This window comes from Euleptes europaea, chromosome 7 (genome assembly GCF_029931775.1).
Source record: "Euleptes europaea isolate rEulEur1 chromosome 7, rEulEur1.hap1, whole genome shotgun sequence".
Classification (NCBI taxonomy): domain Eukaryota; kingdom Metazoa; phylum Chordata; class Lepidosauria; order Squamata; family Sphaerodactylidae; genus Euleptes; species Euleptes europaea.
In genome coordinates, this window is record NC_079318.1 from 83,559,474 (window position 1) to 83,578,886 (window position 19,413).

The 19,413-nt window shown below is 43.5% G+C and overlaps 1 protein-coding gene across 1 annotated transcript; it reads left to right on the forward strand.

Moving 5' to 3' along the window:
- Positions 1-7,218: 7,218 nt before the first annotated feature.
- LOC130481115 (intelectin-like protein) lies at positions 7,219-14,414 on the forward strand. Its single transcript, XM_056853813.1, has 7 exons — positions 7,219-7,279; positions 7,985-8,128; positions 8,294-8,541; positions 11,134-11,292; positions 12,309-12,429; positions 13,748-13,851; positions 14,262-14,414. Exons 1-7 carry the CDS (start codon positions 7,219-7,221, stop codon positions 14,412-14,414), a joined length of 990 nt encoding a protein of 329 aa, XP_056709791.1.
- The last annotated feature ends 4,999 nt before the right edge of the window (positions 14,415-19,413 follow it).

A 19,413-nucleotide genomic window follows, 5' to 3' on the forward strand; every position in this document is an offset into this window, starting at 1 on the left:
AATGCAAACCAGAAACAGCACGCAAGAACGATATTATATAAATATAAATATATTAAAGTGACAAGTGAAAAGGTGAAATAAGCAAAAATACAAACAGCAAAATGCACAAATATATACAACAAAAAATTCCCAGCCTAGACAATTCAAACAATCGTCAGAAACTGATATGGTATAACAAGTTCAAAGGTAAGTATTCAGATCACAGATCTTGAAAATGCTTGTTCTATATAATCTTGTATTTCTCTTTTGCAGGAAGAAGTAGACAGAAGGCTTGGGAACAAACATCAATAATTAATCCATAGCTTAATTGATAGGATGTGTTGTTTAGATCATGTGACCACGTTTCGCTATGGGCTTCATCAGCTATGCAATCTGTGCATAATAAAACATACTTATATTGACATATATTTATGACTAGTTATTTTACAAAAAATATTAGTATTCAAGCCATCATATTATACAAATCAAAAAATAATATAAATATAATATACCATTCTTACCAAAAAAAGAGGAAATAGAATGCACCTAATAGGTATAATTTCATAATGGACCAGACTGGTTCCTCACAAGGATCTCAAAGACAGGATGAGAAAACATTTCACTTCGTTTCAATAAGACAAGAATTGCAGGTGTGAGCAATGAAGCAAAAGGTCAGTTTGCTAACTAAAAGGAATGTATCTTAAAGGAACATCAAACAATTTGTATCATTATGCCTATAAGAAGCAAGAATAGTCAATTTCAGTATTCAAGCCCCCAGGTGCGAGGGTCCGGAATAAAAAAATAAATTTGGTCTCCATTTGGAGAAGAATTTTTTGAGCATTTTGAAGATCATATGGGCGTCCTCTGTATTGCCATAATATACAAAAAGATTTGAGCCTTTCTCAAGTCCTGCAAACTGAGGGCCATGGCTTCCTTTATAGAATCTTCCTCTTCTGCTGCTGCCTTCAACTTTTCCTAGCATTATTTTCTTTTCCAGGGACTCTTGTCTTCTCATAATGTGACCAAAGTATGATAGACTCAGATTAGTAATTTTAGCTTCTAGGGACAGTTCAGGCTCAATTCGATCTAGAAGCCACTTATTTGCTTTTTTGGTGGTCCATGGTTTCCGTAACACTCTTCTCCAACACCACATTTCAAAGGAATCTACTTTCTTCCTGTCAGCTTTCTTCATTGTCCAGTTTTCACACCCATACATAGTAACAGGGAATACAGTGTTATGAATTAACTTGACCTTGGTTTCCAGTGACACATCCTTACACTTAAGAATTTTTTCTAGCTCCTTCATGGCTGCCCTTCCCAGTCTCAATTTCTTTCTGATTTCTTGGTTGCTGTCTCCCTTTTGGTTGATAACTGAGCCAAGGAATAGAAGAACAATTTCTATTTCCTCATTGTCCACCTTAAAGTTGAGAAATTCCCCAGTAGACATTACTTTTGTCTTCTTGATGTTCAGCTGTAGTCCTGCCTTAGCACTTTCTCCCTTAACTTTCAGAAATAGTCGTTTCAAGTCTTTGCTATTTTCTGCCAGTATTGTGGTATCAAATTGTTAATGTTCCTTCCCCCAATTTTGACTCCGCCTTCATCTAAATCTAATCCATTTGTTCTTATATGCTCTGCATACAGATTGAAGAGACAGGAAGATAAAATACATCCTTGTCTAACACCTGTGCCAATTGGAAACTATTCTGTTTCTCCATATTCTGTCCTAACAATAGCCTCTTGTCCAGAGTACAGGTTGCGAGTCAAAACAACCAGATGTAGTGGCACACCCATTTCCTTTAAAACCAGCCATAGCTTTTCATGATTCACAGTCAAAATCTTTGCTGTAATCTATGAAACACAAGCTGAAATTCTCTTGTATGCTTCAGTAACCAACATCAATTTAAAATATGATCTCCAGTGCCTCTTCCTTTTCTGAATCCAGCTTGAACAACAGGCATTTCTCATTCCATATATGGTAACAGTCTTTGTTGTAAAATTTTGAGCATCACTTTGAGAAATTAATGCAATGGTCCAATGGTTGCTTCCATCTTTGATGTCTCCTTTTTTGGGAACTGGAATGTAAATTGACCGTTTCCAGTCTGTGGGCCATTGTTTTGTTTTCCGTATTTGTTGGCCTATTCTTGTCAAGATTTTGATAGACTCCATTTCTGTGGCTTGGAATAGCTCTATTGATATCCCATCTGCTCCTGGTGATTAGTTTCTCCCAGTTGCTATCAGTGCAGCTTTCACTTCACTTTCTAAAATGGCAGGTTCTTCTTCAAATGATTATTCTTGAAAGGATCCTTTTATCTCTTTCCTTTCATCCTTTCTTGAAAGTATCCTGTCATCCTTTCATCTCTTCTGTATAGTTCTTCAGTGTGTTGTTCCCACATTTTCTTTATTTTGTCCTGTTCAGTTAATGTATTTCCACATTGATCTTTCAGGTTGACTAACTGCACTTTAAACTTCCCTATGGTTTTTTGGATCTTGTGAAACAGATCTCTTGTTCTTCTTTTGTTGTTGTTGTTCTCTTCTATTTCTTTACACTGGTTATTATAATAGTTCTCTTTGTCTCTACGGTTGTTACCACACCAATAACTTAATGTCGATCCATTAGGTTTGGCAGCGAATCCAATTTTTTTTTGTCTGCATGCTGCCTCTTTCCATAGTTTTGCCCTGTCCACATTTGAAAAAGAAACAAACCATGTGTTCTCAGGGAAGCATCACGTCATTCGTGATGTCCAGGATGCTCCCCCCACTTTTGGGTTTTTGAGCACCAGGAGAAACCACAACAGGCAGCAAGAGTGCACCCGTGAGTCAGCAGCTGGGGGAGTGAGAGGACCCATAGCCCCTCAGCCCCTCCTTGTGCCTGCAAGCCGAGAGCAATTGGGCTGTTAAGGTGCTCGTTGAATGCCTGCTTCCCAAGACCAGTGTCGGCTTTCCCCCTCCTCTTCCTCTGCTGGAGAGATCCGCTCCAACGTGCTCCTCTCAGACTCCTTCCTCCTCCTCCTTCCTCCAAAGTCCCCTTGATGTGATCAATGTCCCTTTTAATCAGCCCTGCCCATTCCCCGCTCCCCGCCAGCACATTAATCATAAGAACATAAGAAAAGCCCTGCTGGATCAGACCAAGGCCCATCAAGTCCAGCAATGTGTTCACACAGTGGCCAACCAGGCGCTACTAGGAAGACCACAAACAAGACGATGACTGCAGCATTATCCTTTGTGTCCCAGCATAAAAGGGGGAGTTAGTTCAATGCTTTAACGTTTCTTTGGATCAACGTTCCAATGTTTTTCTGGTAGACCAATTACATTTTAAAAAATGGAAAAGAACAGGAAATAACTAGCAAGAGAGGATGGGGTTGGGAAGGGGAAGGAAATGCAGTGTTGCCAATGGAGGGGGGGAATAGGAATGGCGTCTCCAGCTTGTCTGCACCTTAGTCATATAAGCATTTGTAGAAAGCACAGACATTAAACGCTTTGAAATCATTTTCAAGACCAAAAGGAAGGTTTTTGGTGCGAACACACAAAGATAAGACGTTTCAATAAACATTGAAAATAATTAGTGCTGAAACTACCTATGTGTGAATCATGGAATGCTGCATTTAGACTTTTGATTCTGTTTCTGTCAGGATTCACTTTTACTTCTCATCTGTCTTTAGCAATTTTAAGAGTTTGCTCAGTCATCCATTGAGACTATTCACTTCTTTTGGCTACAGGAATAGTCTTTGCGCCTTCTTCTTAATAATATCTATATAATATGATTATAATATAATAAAGAGCCAGTGTGGTGTATTGGTTAAGAGAAGTGGACTCTAATCTAGAGAACCAGGTTTGATTCCCTGTTCCTCCACATGAAGCCTGCTGGGTGACCCTGGGCTAGTCACACTTCTCTCTGCTCTCTCTCAGCCCCACCTACCTCACAAGGTGCCTGTTGTGGGAGGGAAGGGAAGGTGATTGTAAGCCGCTTTGAAACTCCTTTCAGTAGAGAGAAGCGGGGTATAAATACTAACTTTTCTTCTTCATCATATTCTTTTTCATCTTTCAACCCATAGTTCTTCTAGTTTACTGTCACAAACTTAGTAATGCAAATCTGTTCTTTACATGGTCTTTAAACTCTTCAGGAATGTTGCTTAGATTGTATTTTGGCACTATAAATGTTCTGGTGTTTTTCTTCAGCTTTATTATAGTTTTCAATATTAACAATTCATGGTCTTTACCACAGTTTGGTTCCTGATACACACAAACCCCCTTGCCACATTAAGGTGTGTGTCTAAAAGGAGGGGGGTAGCCAGGGGGAAATCATTCGAATGTGCAAAGCCAGAGCCCTTTCTGCCCACACCAAGCATGCAGGTAGGATTTGGCCTGTGCTGCTTTCCACAAAACTCTTTCTACCTCTCCTCACACTGTATTAAAAAACTGGCAATTGGACCATATGATTGGCTAGCGACAAGCAGGTGGCTGACATGCTCAGGGTTTTCAAGCACTTTCCCCATTCATGGGCCTTATCTCAAAAGGGCCGAAGAGTGAACAAACGGAAGGAAGGCATTTTGCTCTCTCTGGCATTCTTCTGGTGTAATCCCTAGTTGATATTGCAGCTCTGGAATATGAGCCATTTCTGACAACATTAAATTCTCAGCTCGTTCTTGCATAAATCTTTATTTCTCACCCAAACTGGAACCCTCTGACAGGGGGATCCCCCTTCCAAGATTTTAACATCTTTTCCGAGAAGACATATGGTGAAAAGAATTTGATCCTTATTTGCTGTGCATTATCAACCTCCTGCCCGATGTGTAAACAATTGTGTTCTCGTGACTTAAAGTTCCTTATTGGCTGGTAGCCATTTGGAAATTGAGGCTAATAAATATCGAGCAAGGGGAACAAATGCGGCAGAAGGCCAGAGATTTCGCACTGAAGAAGAAGAAGCTGCTGTTCAGGTGAGCCGACAACTTTTCTCTGAAGGACAGGCATGATATTTGAAATCAATGGATGGATGGGAAATACTGGACGTGATTTTTAAAAATTTACTGGATTACTATCCCACCTTTCCTTCATTATGGAATTCAAAGCTAGGGTTGTATAATGGTTAGATTGTGGAATTCTTCAGGGGATATCAGGGAGACCTGGGTTCAAATCCTCACTAGGCCATGAAGCTCACTGTCTTAGCCCAGTCTGTCTCACCAGGTTGCTCTGAAGATAACATATATTCATGTATGCCATCCTGAATTCACTGATTAAAATGTAAGATGGAGAAGACAGTGTGTGTGTGTAAAGTGCCAAGTTGCAGCCGACTTATGATGACCTCTTATGGGGTTTTCAAGGCAAGAGACTAACAGAGGTGCTTTGCCATTGCCTTCCTCTGCATAGCGATCCTGGTCTTCCTTGCTGGTCTCCCATCCAAGTACTAGACAGGACTGATACTGCTTAGCGTCTGAGATCTGACAAGATCAGGCTAGCCTGGGCCCTCAAGATCAGGGCAGAAGTCAGGTTACGTGGGGTCAAATATGTCTCCCCTCCAGAGCCAGCCCAAGGTGTTTTTGGTGCCCTAGGCGCACCAAGACAGACACCCCCTCCTCATCACCCAACGTGACTTGGGGAGGCAAGCCTGCCACCCACTCTCCTCACCATTCCCATCTCGTGTGGAACCTCCCACCCTGGCAATCAGTGGGAAACTCACTTGGGAGGCGGGTGGCTCAGTGTAGTAATAGTAGTTTATTGTATAAGACCATAGGCCATTACAATCTAAAAACAATCTAAACAGCAATTTTAAAATGGACAAGTCAATATCATTAAGAAGAAGAAAAAGAAAAAAAAGGAAAAGAACATTAAAATTAGACCATTCAATTCTATCCAGCTTTCCACAATTTATATTTGCTTCTGTTTGATTTCCTTGTGCCATTTTTTGGGAAGTGCCATTTTTTGGGAAATAAAGTGCCATTTTGGGGAAATATAGGGATCCACATCTGATAACAACTAAATTAACTTATCAGCATCAGATAACGATTGTAATGCAGATAGAATATTTGCCAAAAACTTATTTCAGGGTTCAATATATAAAGGGCAGGCCAAGACATAATGGGTAAGGTCTTCTACACCCCCACCACATAGGCAGATATGTTGAGCCAGGTTTCCCCCCACTTTTTCTTTTGAGAAACGACCGGCAAGAGGTTTCTGTGGGCATAATCCGATCAAACCCTGCACCTCAGGGAAGTGGGGAAGTGAGCCTGCAGCCCACATTCCTCGCTAGTCCTCACCCCCCCTACTAAAGGCGAGGAAAGGAGGAAGAGGGCCTGCCCTGCCCCTGCCCACCCCGATAGCAGGTGGTAAGAACAAGCTCCCAGTGGGCTGCCCATTGAGGCTAGGAGTGCCCTCCTGATGCCATGGGCTGGTAGATGGGGCAGCGACAGGGCTGATTGGCACCCTCCTACCCTTGGCACGCTAGCCAATTGCCTAGGAGTGCCTAGTGAATGGGCTGGCCCTGCTCCCCCTCAGATACTAACCATATCAATATCTTCTGCAAGTCTGCTTCGTTCAGTTGTTTTCAGATGATACACTGAATTGAACAAACAGGTCTCAGCCCTAGAACTTCATCTTTTGTAACCTCTCTGACTCAGTTCTTCACACAAATAATGGGTTTGGGGTAACAGTGGCCTGGATCCAGACCAAATTTTCCAGTCACAGAAGTGGAGGCGTAACTTCCACCAATTCCCCCCTTCTTACTGTAGACCCCCAGTTGCCCTTCACGCTGTTCCTTTATCCTCTGCTTGCTAGGGGCAACATTTCAGGGAGATCAATAGACTGCAACGGGGCGGGGGGGATGACAGAAAGTTCTGTCCTGCTGACTTTAATAGCATGGTGGTCACTGGTCCTTTCCCAACTGGTTTAATAAGGCTTTTGTTTGGCACCAGCTGGACTTGATTTGCTATCAGAAGGAGTGGCGTATAAGGTTTGGATTTCATTGCTGACTAAATGCACATTCCTATTGTGTAGTGTGCGATGGGTAGCCGTGTTAGTCTGTTTGTAGCAGTAATTTCTGGCAGGGTATGAGCTTTTGTGAGTCACAGCTGGAATCTGAAGAAGTGAGCTGTGACTCACAAAAACTCATACCCTGCCAGAAATTTTGTTAGTCTTTAAGGTGCAACTGCACTCTTGCTCTTTTCTACGGCTATTATTTAGTGGTCAACCACCCTGGAAGACTAGCCATTAACTAGCTGACCCTCTGATTCCTCTCCACAGTCCACGATGAAGCACCTAGCTCTCCTGCTTCTACTCTCTGCTTTCCTTCCAAAGGCCAAACTGTGTAGTAAGTATGTGGTGGGAAGATGGTGGATTGAGACGCTGGCATGGAGTTGGGGGCCGGTCATCTACAAAATGACTTTATTACTATACTGGGCAGGTCTGTATAGTGAGGGAAACTCTTGATGGGAATGGAACGTTAGGTTTTTATTCTGCAAGGGCTGGTCATTCATTTTGGGCTGGATGTGGGGAGATCCCATGGAGTCACAAAACAAACCCTTGATTAAGGGGCATGCCAGTTTTTTTGGGGGGGGGACTCTCATTCAGTGGTAGAGCAGTAGAGCATCTGCTTGGCATGCAGAAGGTCCCAGGTTCAATCCCCAGCATCTCCAGTTAAAAGGATCTGGGAGAGGGTGATGGGAAATGCTGCCCTAAGTAGACAATATTGACCCTAATGGTCATGAGTTTATGTGTTCTTACCTAGACCTGGAGTTTTACTGCCTTTAATCCATAATACAATTCTCTGGTTTGATTCAATAAGGACCTCTATCTGAATATGCCCTAGGAGTGTAGGAGAACATGGAAGGGTGAACGTTCCATGTTTTAGTGAAGGGGGCACTGAAGAAGATAACCAAGTATGCTTAGCGAAGGTGTCAGTGCCTTCATTTTGGTGTTGGGGTTGGTGCCCGAACCCTTTGCGGTTCTAATTATCTTCAAGGGTTATGGTTGTAGATTCCTTCCCACCTAAATTTAACTTTTGTTGTGAACATAGGCCAAAGCTGCATCAGTTCACTGAAGCAGGATATCCTTAGCCTGCTAGTGAAATGGGAAGGGACTTCCTGCGATCCAGACCCACCACAGAAGAACCTGCCCCGAAGCTGCAGAGAAATTAAGGAGTCCCAAGAAGGGGCCACAGGTGAGAAATGAAGTCTCTGCCCATCAGAGAGAAAATGTAATGCAACCTTTATTAAAATCCCATTTTATGACTGAAATAATAACATCTATCAATAAACAACAATATTAAATAACTAGATACCACATTGTCTTAATGCTTTCTTTTAACATACAACCTTCTGGGCAGATGGACTGTATTTCCTAAAGACGGAAGATGGCGAGGTTTACCAAACCTTCTGTGATATGACCACCAATGGAGGAGGTTGGACTCTGGTGGCCAGTGTCCATGAGAACAACATGTATGGGAAATGCACTGTGGGGGATCGTTGGTCCAGTCAACAAGGGAACAACCTCAACTACCCAGAAGGAGATGGAAACTGGTCCAATAACTCCACCTTTGGATCAGCTGTGGCCTCAACCAGTGATGACTACAAGGTAAGAAATTATTCCTAGAAGATGTGAGGACCAGACTAGAAGGAACCATAGACAAAATACATTATCTAAGTCATAGAACCATAGGATCACAGAGTTGGAAGGGGCCATACAGGCTATCTAGTCCAACCCCCTGCTCAATTTAGGATCAGCCTAGAGCATCCCTGACAAGTGTTCATCCAGCCACTGCTTCAAAACTGCCACCTACCTACCTACCTACCTACCTACCTACCTACCTACCTACCTCTTTCTTTCCTTCCTTCCTTCCTTCCTTCCTTCCTTCCTTCCTTCCTTCCTTCCTTCCTTCCTTCAGCTAAAGCATGCTAAATCATGTCTGGCCTAGCCTGCCTTTAAAAGTTTCCAAAGAAGATTTCAATCGATGTCACTTCATGCCACAATAGATCTGCTTAAGTTTTCTTGTGGTTTAGGCTGTAAGAATAGGATCTTTCTTGAATTGGTTTCAAAGAAATTCTTTTTTAAAATTATTTTCTTATTTTCAAACATGGACCATCATAAACATAAATATAGACACCACACACATACCCTACAATCACAATACAGACGATTACATACTAATCTTTCATCATCTATCATCTGTCAAAACTTAATATAACTATTCTGTTTCTACCTTCTGTTTTCATCAACATTATCTATAAGCAAATGAAAAGAAATTAGGGAGGAAAGATAGATTAATACTTCTCTTTACTATTTCTAAAATAATTATGTAGTTGAGTCATCTTCATACTTGTTTTGGCCCTTTTAATGTATTTTATTATATGAAATATTAAATTTGAATAGATTGTTATTTCCCCCCCCCACGCACTGTCCATTATATATTTCTTATTATTTTTAACTTATTTATCTTGTTTGATAACATTTCTCAAGCTGTATAATTGCATTCGTTAATTGAGTTCAATTGCTTAAAGCATATATTCTTAACACATATCATCATACCTGATAGTTTTAACCTATGCTATGACATTCCATTATATTAGTCTAAATATAAATATAAGCATTAGTCAGTCAAATTAAAAGTCTTAACATGTATAGTAATATTTCTTAATCAAAATACATATAAGCAATAGTAAGTCAAATTTTGGTTTTTAACACCTGTTATCATAATATATGTAGTTGAGTCATCTTCATACTTGTTTTGGCCCTTTTAATGTATTTTATTATATGAAATATTAAATTTGAATAGATTGTTATTTCCCCCCCCCGCGCACTGTCCATTATATATTTCTTATTATTTTTAACTTATTTATCTTGTTTGATAACATTTCTCAAGCTGTATAATTGCATTCGTTAATTGAGTTCAATTGCTTAAAGCATATATTCTTAACACATATCATCATACCTGATAGTTTTAACCTATGCTATGATATTCCATTATATTAGTCTAAATATAAATATAAGCATTAGTCAGTCAAATTAAAAGTCTTAACATGTATAGTAATATTTCTTAATCAAAATACATATAAGCAATAGTAAGTCAAATTTTGGTTTTTAACACCTGTTATCATAATATAGTCTCTGCTTTTTCTGACACTCTTCCCTAGCTTTTTTTTCAACAAGCGCCTCAACTTATATATTTCTTATACTTCTTAACTCATTTATCTCATTTAATAACATTTCTAAAACAATATGTTTGCATTAATGAGCCAAGATAGAATTCTTAACACAAGTAGTCTTAACATGTATCATCATAACATTTCAATACAGTTGATGTTTAAACGTATTCTATTACCTTTCATTGCCATTATTTTATAGATATAGATGTATAGACTGTCAGCTGTGAATACATTATTTATCCCTTATCTTAAAAATTTTAGTTCATTTTACTTGTCCAAAAACTTTCTTAAACAGTATATTTGCATATAATATTTCTTAATCTGAATAAAAGTATAAGCAACAAGGTAATAGAACCAGTGTGGTGTAGTGGTTAAGAGCGGTGGTTTGGAGCGGTGGAGTCTGATCTGGAGAACCGGGCTTGATTCCCCACTCCACCACATGAGTGGCAGAGGCTAATCTGGTGAACTGGGTTTGTTTCCCCACTCCTGTACACGAAGCCAGCTGGGTGACCTTGGGCAAGTCATGCTCTTTCGGCCTCACCCACCTCACAGGGTGTCTGTTGTGGGTAGGGGAAGGGAAGGTGATTGTAAGCCGGTTTGATTCTGCCTTAAGTGGTAGAGAAAGTCAGCATATAAACACCAATTCTTCTTCTTCTTCTTCTTCTTCTTCTTCTTCTTCTTCTTCTTCTTCTTCTTCTTCTTCTTCTTCTCCTCCTCCTCCTCCCCCCCCCATGGTCATAATACAACCTTAGGCTTTCCCCCCGCCTGTCCTCTTCCATAACTCTTAGTAATCAAGTTAAGATTATACACTTAGCCATCCCTAGATGTATCCTTCAGTAAATTCTTTTGTTTGTCCCTAAGGCAAGAATCAGTTTGTCACTGATTCTTGCCTTATTCTCAAACATCATGTTCAATAATTGTCCTGCCGGCACACACACACCTTTATGTCTCTTTAACAAATGGCTGCCTACTAGTGGGTCTTCAATTCCTTCCACTTAACCCCCCCTTTTCCCTTGCTTTCCAGAATCCTGGCTATTATGACCTGAAAGCACAAGATCTGGCCATATGGCATGTTCCCAACAAAACCCCGATGAAAGAATGGCGGCACACCTCACTCTTGAGATACCGTACTGAAACTGGCTTCTTAGCTGCAGAAGGAGGCAATCTTCTCAGGCTGTACCAGGTAATAAGTACAGGCCCTGTCTCAACAGAGGCCCGTTTTGCGGGCATGAGAGGGGTGGGGCCTAAGCTGGCATTGGGTGGGGGAAGCGGGTGGCCGGCAGCTCTCTGAGTTGGTGGCGGGTGGCAGAGTCTCCTGGCTGGCTCGCAGCAGCTCCACGGCTCCACGTCTTTGGAGCCCTCCAGCTGGCCAGCACAGCTGCGGGCAAATGGCAGCTGTGCTGGACCGCTTCATCGTCCCTTTGCCTCCTCTCGCCAGATGGAGTTCTCTGGGCCAATCAGGGCCCTTTGGGGGAGGGAGTCTCCTGGCTTGCGGGATTTGAATGGGCTGGTCAGGCCCGGGTAAGGGGCAGGGGGCTCCCTGGCCGGAGCATTGCCTGAGGTTTTCACTCAGGTCCTCCGGCCGAGTATTTAAAAAGATGCCTCCTCGCTCCTCTCTCAGTTCTCCTGCTTTCGTTATACTCAACAAGGACAAGTAAGAGAGGTATCATAAGATACTGTTGTGCCCTCATAACAAAGGAAATTGGCTCATAAATGAAAATCAGTAATCACTAGGGTTGCCAGGTCCCTCTTCGCTATCGGCGGGAAATTTTTGGGGCGGAGCCTGAGAAGGGTGGGGTTTGGGAGGGGAAGGACTTAAATGCCATAGAGTCTAATTGCCAAGGCGGTCATTTTCTCCAGGTGAACTGATCTCTATCGGCTGGAGATAAGTTGTAATAGCAGGAGATCTTCTGCTATTACCTGGAGGTTGGCAACCCTAGTAATCACCTCTTGCCCTGACCTGGATTGCCCAGGCTGGCCCAGTCTTGTCAGAACTCAAAAGGTAAGCAGAGTTGGCCCTGGTTAGTACTTGGATGGGAAACCACCAGGGAAGTCCAGGGTTGCTGCGCAGAGGCAGGTGATGGCAAACCACCTCTGTTCGTCTCTTGCCTTGAAAACCCTACGGGGTGGCCATAAGTTGGCTGTGACTTAATGACACTTTCCATCACCGATCACCTCTCAGTTTGTTTCTCCTTTCAGAAATACCCCGTGAAATATGGAATTGGCAGTTGCCCGGCTGACAACGGCCCAGCGGTGCCGGTTGTCTACGACGAGGGCAGTGCCCCGAAGACAGCTGAGTATTACTCTCCCAGTGGGCGGAGTAAGTCTTTTTTAATTTGCTCAGGTTATGTAGTCAATTTCCAAAAATCCATGTTGTGGCAAAGCAAGTCAGAACCAACCTGAGTTTTGTGTGTCTCTAAAGAAAAAGAAGTTAATGTGTGTTGTTGTAACTGGGTGTTGTAAAGAGGATGCAAAGGGCCAGCTGGCAAGAGGAAGGGGTCCTAAACGCCCTGTCCTTTCCTTTCTCCATTTTTATGTCAGTAAGCAGTAAAGGCCTGCATCCTTTGCTTACACTGATATCAGCATTCTACGCAACCTGTTTTAATGGATCATTCAAAGACAACAGAGGTCTAGCTTCAAGAACTCAAGCTTTATTACAAGCCACTGTGGAACTAGTTGAAAACAACCATAACTCCTCCGTCAGTACTTGGATCTCTGACCAGAAGCTTCATTGCAGCTCCTTACTGACTAGATATCCTCTTTGGTGCAGCTCCCTCTACTGGTCAGGATAACTCTGTTCTAACACCACCCTTTCGCTGCATCTGACAAGGAGGGTTCTTTCTCCACCTTGGCTTTCCAACTGGAGGCCCTTTTTAATGGAACTTCTGCACAACTTCTTTCCAAGTTGTCTTTCCCAAACCCGCTTTGTTCCTATCTTTTTGGAAAGAGCCCAGCCCAAGATATGTTGTTTGGAAGAAATGGTGCAAATTTCCCTCCCCCACTCACATTGGCACCATTTTCCCTGCATTTTTTTTTTACTGCTGCACCATAGGTTGGCTTTATGAGGGCTTTTTTAAAAAAAACCCAGTAACTATTACAGTGCTATAACGATTCATTCCCACTTATCTATTCAAATTTTAACAGAGCAATTATAGTGGGTGATAGACATGTCTCTTAGTTAAATGCGGTGGCCACACTTGGACATTGGGGGCGCTACATCACTCTAAGTGTGTATACGTACCATCTTAACCCGGGAGCTGCCCTCTGACCCCTCTTCTCTCTGTGTGTCCTTTATTCTTCTACTCTCCACATGGCTTTTCATGGAGTCACATGTATCTACAGGTCTCTCCTGTAGAAACCGTGCCTCGTACTTCCATACCCAAGATGCCGGATTAGCTGGCCACTTGTGACAGGAAAAAGTACTCTTTAGATTAGATTTCTCTTTCATCCTTTAGACTGCAACCTGAATGTAGACAAAATCCACTTGAATAAATGTAACTTTTACTTTTTTGCAACATACTTCTTGGGAGATTCATTTATTGCACTCAATATCACACTTTAGCATACAATTTCATTCCCATCCCTTCATTCTTCCAGCTTTTCCTAATGTCTATGATTTCTTCTTTGTGTTCTCTCAGATGAATTTGTTGCTGGCTTTATTCATTTCCGAGTGTTCAATAATGAGAGAGCAGCCATGGCTCTCTGTGCTGGGGTTAAAGTCACCAGATGCAACACAGAACACGTGAGTATCCTGGCTGCAGGCCTCTTCGCCTCAACCAGGGAATATTCTACAACCTCTTGTCAACAGCAGCTGGGCTCCATAACATTGATTAGTTGGACTCCAAATGGTCAGGTAGTCACCAGAACAAGCTGAAGCCAAACCTGTGCTGCTCCACAGAAACATCTCTTGCGTATTCGGTGTGTTTATTAATACATTCCAAAATGGCGCACAACTTTTTTGGGTCCAAATAACACATTGTTGGTCTCTGCTTCTGACCTAATCCAGCTCTAGTCCCTATGGTATATGTGTATTTGCAATTAAAATTAAAATTTTGTGAATTTAAATTCATTATTCGCTGCCCATCCTCTGTAGTGTCGGCAGCTGTTCCTTCCTTTTGTGTTACTTGTTTTACCCTTCCTTCATTTCCTTAGCACTGCATTGGCGGAGGAGGATATTTTCCAGAAGCAAATCCTCGCCAGTGTGGGGACTTCCCTGCCTTTGACTGGAACGGCTACGGGACACACCGTGACTGGAGCGTTTCTAAACAGCTAACTGAATCTGCTGTACTGTTGTTTTACTATTGATGGATGGCATCATAGGAATAGGTGTACCAGAGGCACAGCCTTGAGAATGAAAATCTATCCTCCATGTATATGTACCATCAATGGAATAAAAAAATTAAAAGCTGAACTGAGCTGTTGTGCAGTTTCTTCTTTGTTCATCTGAGGATGCTTCCAAGTAAAGGATTTCACAGGTCACTGCTACGCTAGAACAATATGCCAGATATTGACAGTCACTGCAGAGAATGCGATGGTCCTTGCTCGTTTCACTTAAGAACATCTCCAGTTGAATCAGATCAAAGGTCCATTGAGTCCAGCATCCAGTTTCCTATGGTGGACAGCCAGACATTTCCAGTAGGAGTGTCCATTTGGAAAGTAGCCAAGCAAAACCCAAAGCAAAAACCAGGGGCAGTCTTAGTCAAAGGACATCAAGGGCAGCTGCCCCATGCTTAGGGTTGCCAACCTCCAGGTACCAGCTGGAGATCTCCTGCTATTACAACTGATCTCCAGTCGATAGAGATCAGTTCCCCTGGAGAAAATGGCCGCTTTAGCAATTGGACTCTATGGCATTGAAGTCCCTCCCTTCCCCAAATCCCTCCCTCCTCAGGCTCCACCCCAAAAACCTGGCAACCCTACACATTGGGAAAGGGCTATTAAAACTTGCATGCAAGCAAACAAGCCATCCATCCGGGCCAGCCTCTGCGGCAGCAAGCAAGCCAACCAGCTGCCTGGGGCAGCAGCCACAGCAAGCAAGTGAATGAGCTGGTTGTCTGGGCCAGCCCCATTCCCAACCAGTGGCCAGGGGGAAACCTGGCAGCCCTAGCAGCCACAACAAGCGAGCTGGCTGTCTGGACCGACAGCCTTGGTAAGCTTGCTCTTCTTCCTTTCCCCACTCTGTTGGGAGGGGGGGCAAGAGGCAGGGCCATCTCCAGGGATGTTCTTTCCCCCCAGTACATCCCTTGAGAGCCTGTGTGGTGTAGTGGTTAAGAGCGGTGGTTTGGAGCGGTGAACTCTGATCTGGACAACCGGGTTTGATTCCCCACTCCTCCACACGAGCAGCGGAGGTTAATCTGGTTTTGCTTCCCCTCTCCTACACATGAAGCCAGCTGGGTGACCTTGGGCTAGTCACAGCTTTGATGGAGCTCTCTCAGCCCCACTTACCTCACAGGGTGTCTGTTGTGAGGAGGGGAAGGGAAGGCGATTGTAAGCCAGTTTTATTCTTCCTTAAGTGGTAGAGATAAAAACCAACTCAGGGAGGGAAAGTAGCATGGTATAGCCCAATCTCATCTGATCTTAGAAGCTAAGCAGGGTCAATACTTGGACAGGAGACCATCAAGGAATACCAGGGTTGCTACGCAGAGGAAGGCAATGGCAAACCATCTCTGAATGTCTCTTGCCTTGAAAACCCCATAAGGGGTTGCCATAAGTACACACACACACACACAAACACCTACCTTGTCAGGGCCCTGATGCGGTGATGAGGCATGTTAGGTTTGGCTTGGAAACTGAATTGACAAACAATGGCTATAGCCACTACTCTGCCTCTAAAGGCCGTTGCTCAGAATTGCTGAGCACAGGGGAAACCAGCTGCTCACCTTGGCTTGCCTGTGCATTTCTAAGCTCATACCATGGTTTGGCTCTATACTGTAATTAGTGCAAACCTGAGGTTGGTATGAATTGAGCCGCATGCTGGATCAGTACCTAGAGAATGAACAGAAGCATTCTGTGAGAACATCCAGCCTCCTAGTGAGAACTGTGACAGAAATGCCGTCTACAAGATCTTTGGTGGTGAGAGGATCATTTTGTAATTTCGGGAAAGAAAGCGAGTCCAACTCTGTCCGCTGCCCTCCTGCCCTGTGTGTGTCAACAATTTCTGGCCACTCTTTGCCCTCTGCTCTGATTTGTTTACCAATGCTCCAAGGTCAATTTGGTTGTGGTAGAGATGGAGGGAGGGAGAGATACAACCGACCAGGCCTTTCTTACCTTTCTTCCTGTTTAAGCCATTCACACTAATTCAGCAGTACAGAGAAAGGTAAGCATGGATCATGTGAGCTGGAAATATTCCTCTACACCCCTATGCCTACCCTGCTGTGCCATATGGTGCGGTATCCATAGGTTTTGGTTTTCCAAAATGGATGTTAGTCTCCCATGCAGAAAACAGAGTCCAACTGTATTCACTGCCCTCCTGACCTGTGCATGTCAACAATTTCTGGCCACTCTGAGCTCTTTGTTCAGATTTGTTTATCAGTGCTCCAAGGATGATTGCCAACCTCCAGGTGGTGGCTGGATATCTCCTATTACGACTGATCTCCAGGCGACAGAGGTCAGTTACCCTGGAGAAAATGGCCGTTTTGGAAGGTGGACTTTATGGCATTATACCCCAGCGAAATCCCTCTCCTCCCCAAGCCCCACCCTCTTCAGGCTCCACTCTCAAAATCTCCAGGTATTTCTTACCCAAGAGCTGGCAACCCTAGCTCCACAGTCAATTTGGCTGTGGTAAAGCAGAAAGAGGAACAGATACAACTGATCAGGCCTAGGGTTGTGCATATCGATAAACCCGAACTGAAAATAAACCTGAAATTAGCCATTTCGGCAATATTCTGGCTTTGGGTTTACCGAATGCCAAAACCTGGGGATCTCCCCGAAGCCAAATACGTGCTTCTTGAAAAAGCCAACTAATTATTCGGCTTTTTCGGGTTCAGCTATTCACCTTTGCTCAGAGGCACGGCTCTCTGCTTTCTCCCATTTTTCTATATATATATTTTTGCTGGTTTTGTTAGGGCTCATAGTTGGGGCCCTTTTGAGATGGGGATCACATAATCGGAGCCAGTTTAGTCTAACCGACCTTTCAGTGGGTTGATATGGATCAAACATAAGGGTCTGACCAACTATTCAGTTTTTTAATCTGAATCAAGCACAAGGGTTTTTTAAAAGATGGGGCTCACCAAGTCCTGTCTGGAGGGATATACCCTCCAACTAAAAAGAGCCAGCTTCAACAGCTGCTGACACCACCAGGCTACCGAAGAAGATTCCCTCACCCGCGCAGATGAGCAATCTCCTTCAGACAGCCCCCGTGGTCGAAACTTCAGCTGGCTCTGATATCACCCCCCCCAAAAAAATGAAAACCTGCTTTACAAAAGAAGGTCGCCCCGAGTAGAGGCTTCATTCTCCCGCACTGTGACCATTTCTTGAAATCAGATTTTTGATGACCATAATAAAGGACAGTTCACAGGAAGTCATTTGCCACAGAAAGAAATGTTTTCCATGTCTTATTTTTCATGCATTTAAGCCTTTTTCATGAGACGACAAGAGTCACTGGAAAAGACCGTCATGATAGGAAAAGTTGAGGGCAGCAGGAAAAGAGGAAGACCCAACAAGAGATGGATTGACTCAATAAAGGAAGCCACAGCCTTCAATTTGCAAGATCTGAGCAAGGCTGTCAAAGATAGGACATTTTGGAGGACTTTCATTCATAGGGTCGCCATGAGTCGGAAGTGACTTGACGGCACTTAACACACAAGCCTTTTTCCTCCATTTGGAAGCTAATTTGCATGGACATCATGCTATGCGCCCCAGATACAAAGGCAGCCCCTAGACTTTGAAGCGCCAGTATTGCAATTGGCTCTTTCTGCCAGTCCTCAGCAACACTGAACTTCTGAACCTGAAAACCAGTGGACAGCTCTGCTCACAAATGCCTGGAGGATGGGGTGACCCCTTTGTGGTCCCATAAAATTGGACCCCCTATCCCAAAGTTCACCAAACTTTGGTGACCATCTAAGGAGAGTCCCTTGCAGCCACGCTGCAAATTTGGTGACTCTACCTCCAAAAATGCCCCCACAGGAGCTTCAAAAAAATCCCCACAGACTATATTGGGCCTGAATTTTTCAGTAAACCCAGAAATAAGCCAAATACCAATATTTACCAGTATGGGTATTCGGCTTTCCAGGTTTACAAAAAAAAATTGGGCCCAATAAACCCGAACCCAAAATTTACTGATTTTATTTTTTGCAAACTAACCAGGCCTTCTCCACCCCTGTTTAAGCTGCTCACGCTAAATCAGAACCATAGAATCATAGAATTGGAAGGGGCCATACAAGCCATCTAGTCCATCCCCCTGCTTAATGCAGGATAAGCCTAGAGCATCCCTGACTGGTGCTTGTCCAGCCTCTGCTTAAACACTACCAGTGAGGGGGAGCTCACCACCTCCCTAGGGAGCTGATTCCACTGCCGAACAACTCTTACTGTAAAAAATTTCCCCCCTAATATCCAGCCAGTACCTTTCCTTCTGCAATTTAAACCCATTATTGTGAGTCCTATCCTCTGCTGCCAACAGGAACAGCTCCCTGCCCTCCTCTAAGTGACAGCCCTTCAAATCCTTAAAGAGAGCAATCATGTCCCCCCTCAACCTCCTCTTCTCCAGACTAAACATTCCCAATTCCCTCAGCCTTTCCTCGTAGGGCTTGGACTCCAGGCCCCTGATCATCCTTGTTGCTCTCCTCTGCACCCGCTCCATTCTGTCCACATCTGTTTTGAAGTGAGGCCTCCAGAACTGCACACAATACTCCAGGTGCGGCCCGACCAATGCAGAATACAGCGGAACTATGACATCTTGTGATTTGGATGTTATGCCTCTGTTGATGCACCCCAAGATCGTATTAGCCTTTTTTGCCTCTGCATCACACTGGCTGCTCATATTTAACTTACGGTCCACCCATACCCCAAGATCTTGTTCACACACACTGCTACCCAGAAGTGTATCGCCCATCCAGTGTGCATGTCCCTCATTTCTGTTACCCAGATGTATAACTCGGCACTTATCCGTGTTGAATTGCATCCTGTTCACACCCGCCCACTTTTCCAGTGTGTTCAGATCTTGTTGAATTCTATCTCTATCTTCTGGTGTGTTCGCTGCTCCTCCCAATTGTGTCATCTGCAAATTTAATTAGTTGTCCTTCCACACAGAAGCACAGAGGAAGGTAAACTGTGGATCAGGTGAGCTGGGAATATTCCTCTACACCCTTCT

Excerpts from the sequence above, each read along its gene's own strand:
- LOC130481115 (XM_056853813.1), top strand. The coding sequence starts at position 7,219 with ATGAAGCACCTAGCTCTCCTGCTTCTACTCTCTGCTTTCCTTCCAAAG. Across the intron at positions 8,542-11,133 it reads CAACCAGTGATGACTACAAG|AATCCTGGCTATTATGACCT; the intron begins GTAAGAAATTAT and ends CTTGCTTTCCAG. Across the intron at positions 13,852-14,261 it reads CCAGATGCAACACAGAACAC|CACTGCATTGGCGGAGGAGG; the intron begins GTGAGTATCCTG and ends TCATTTCCTTAG.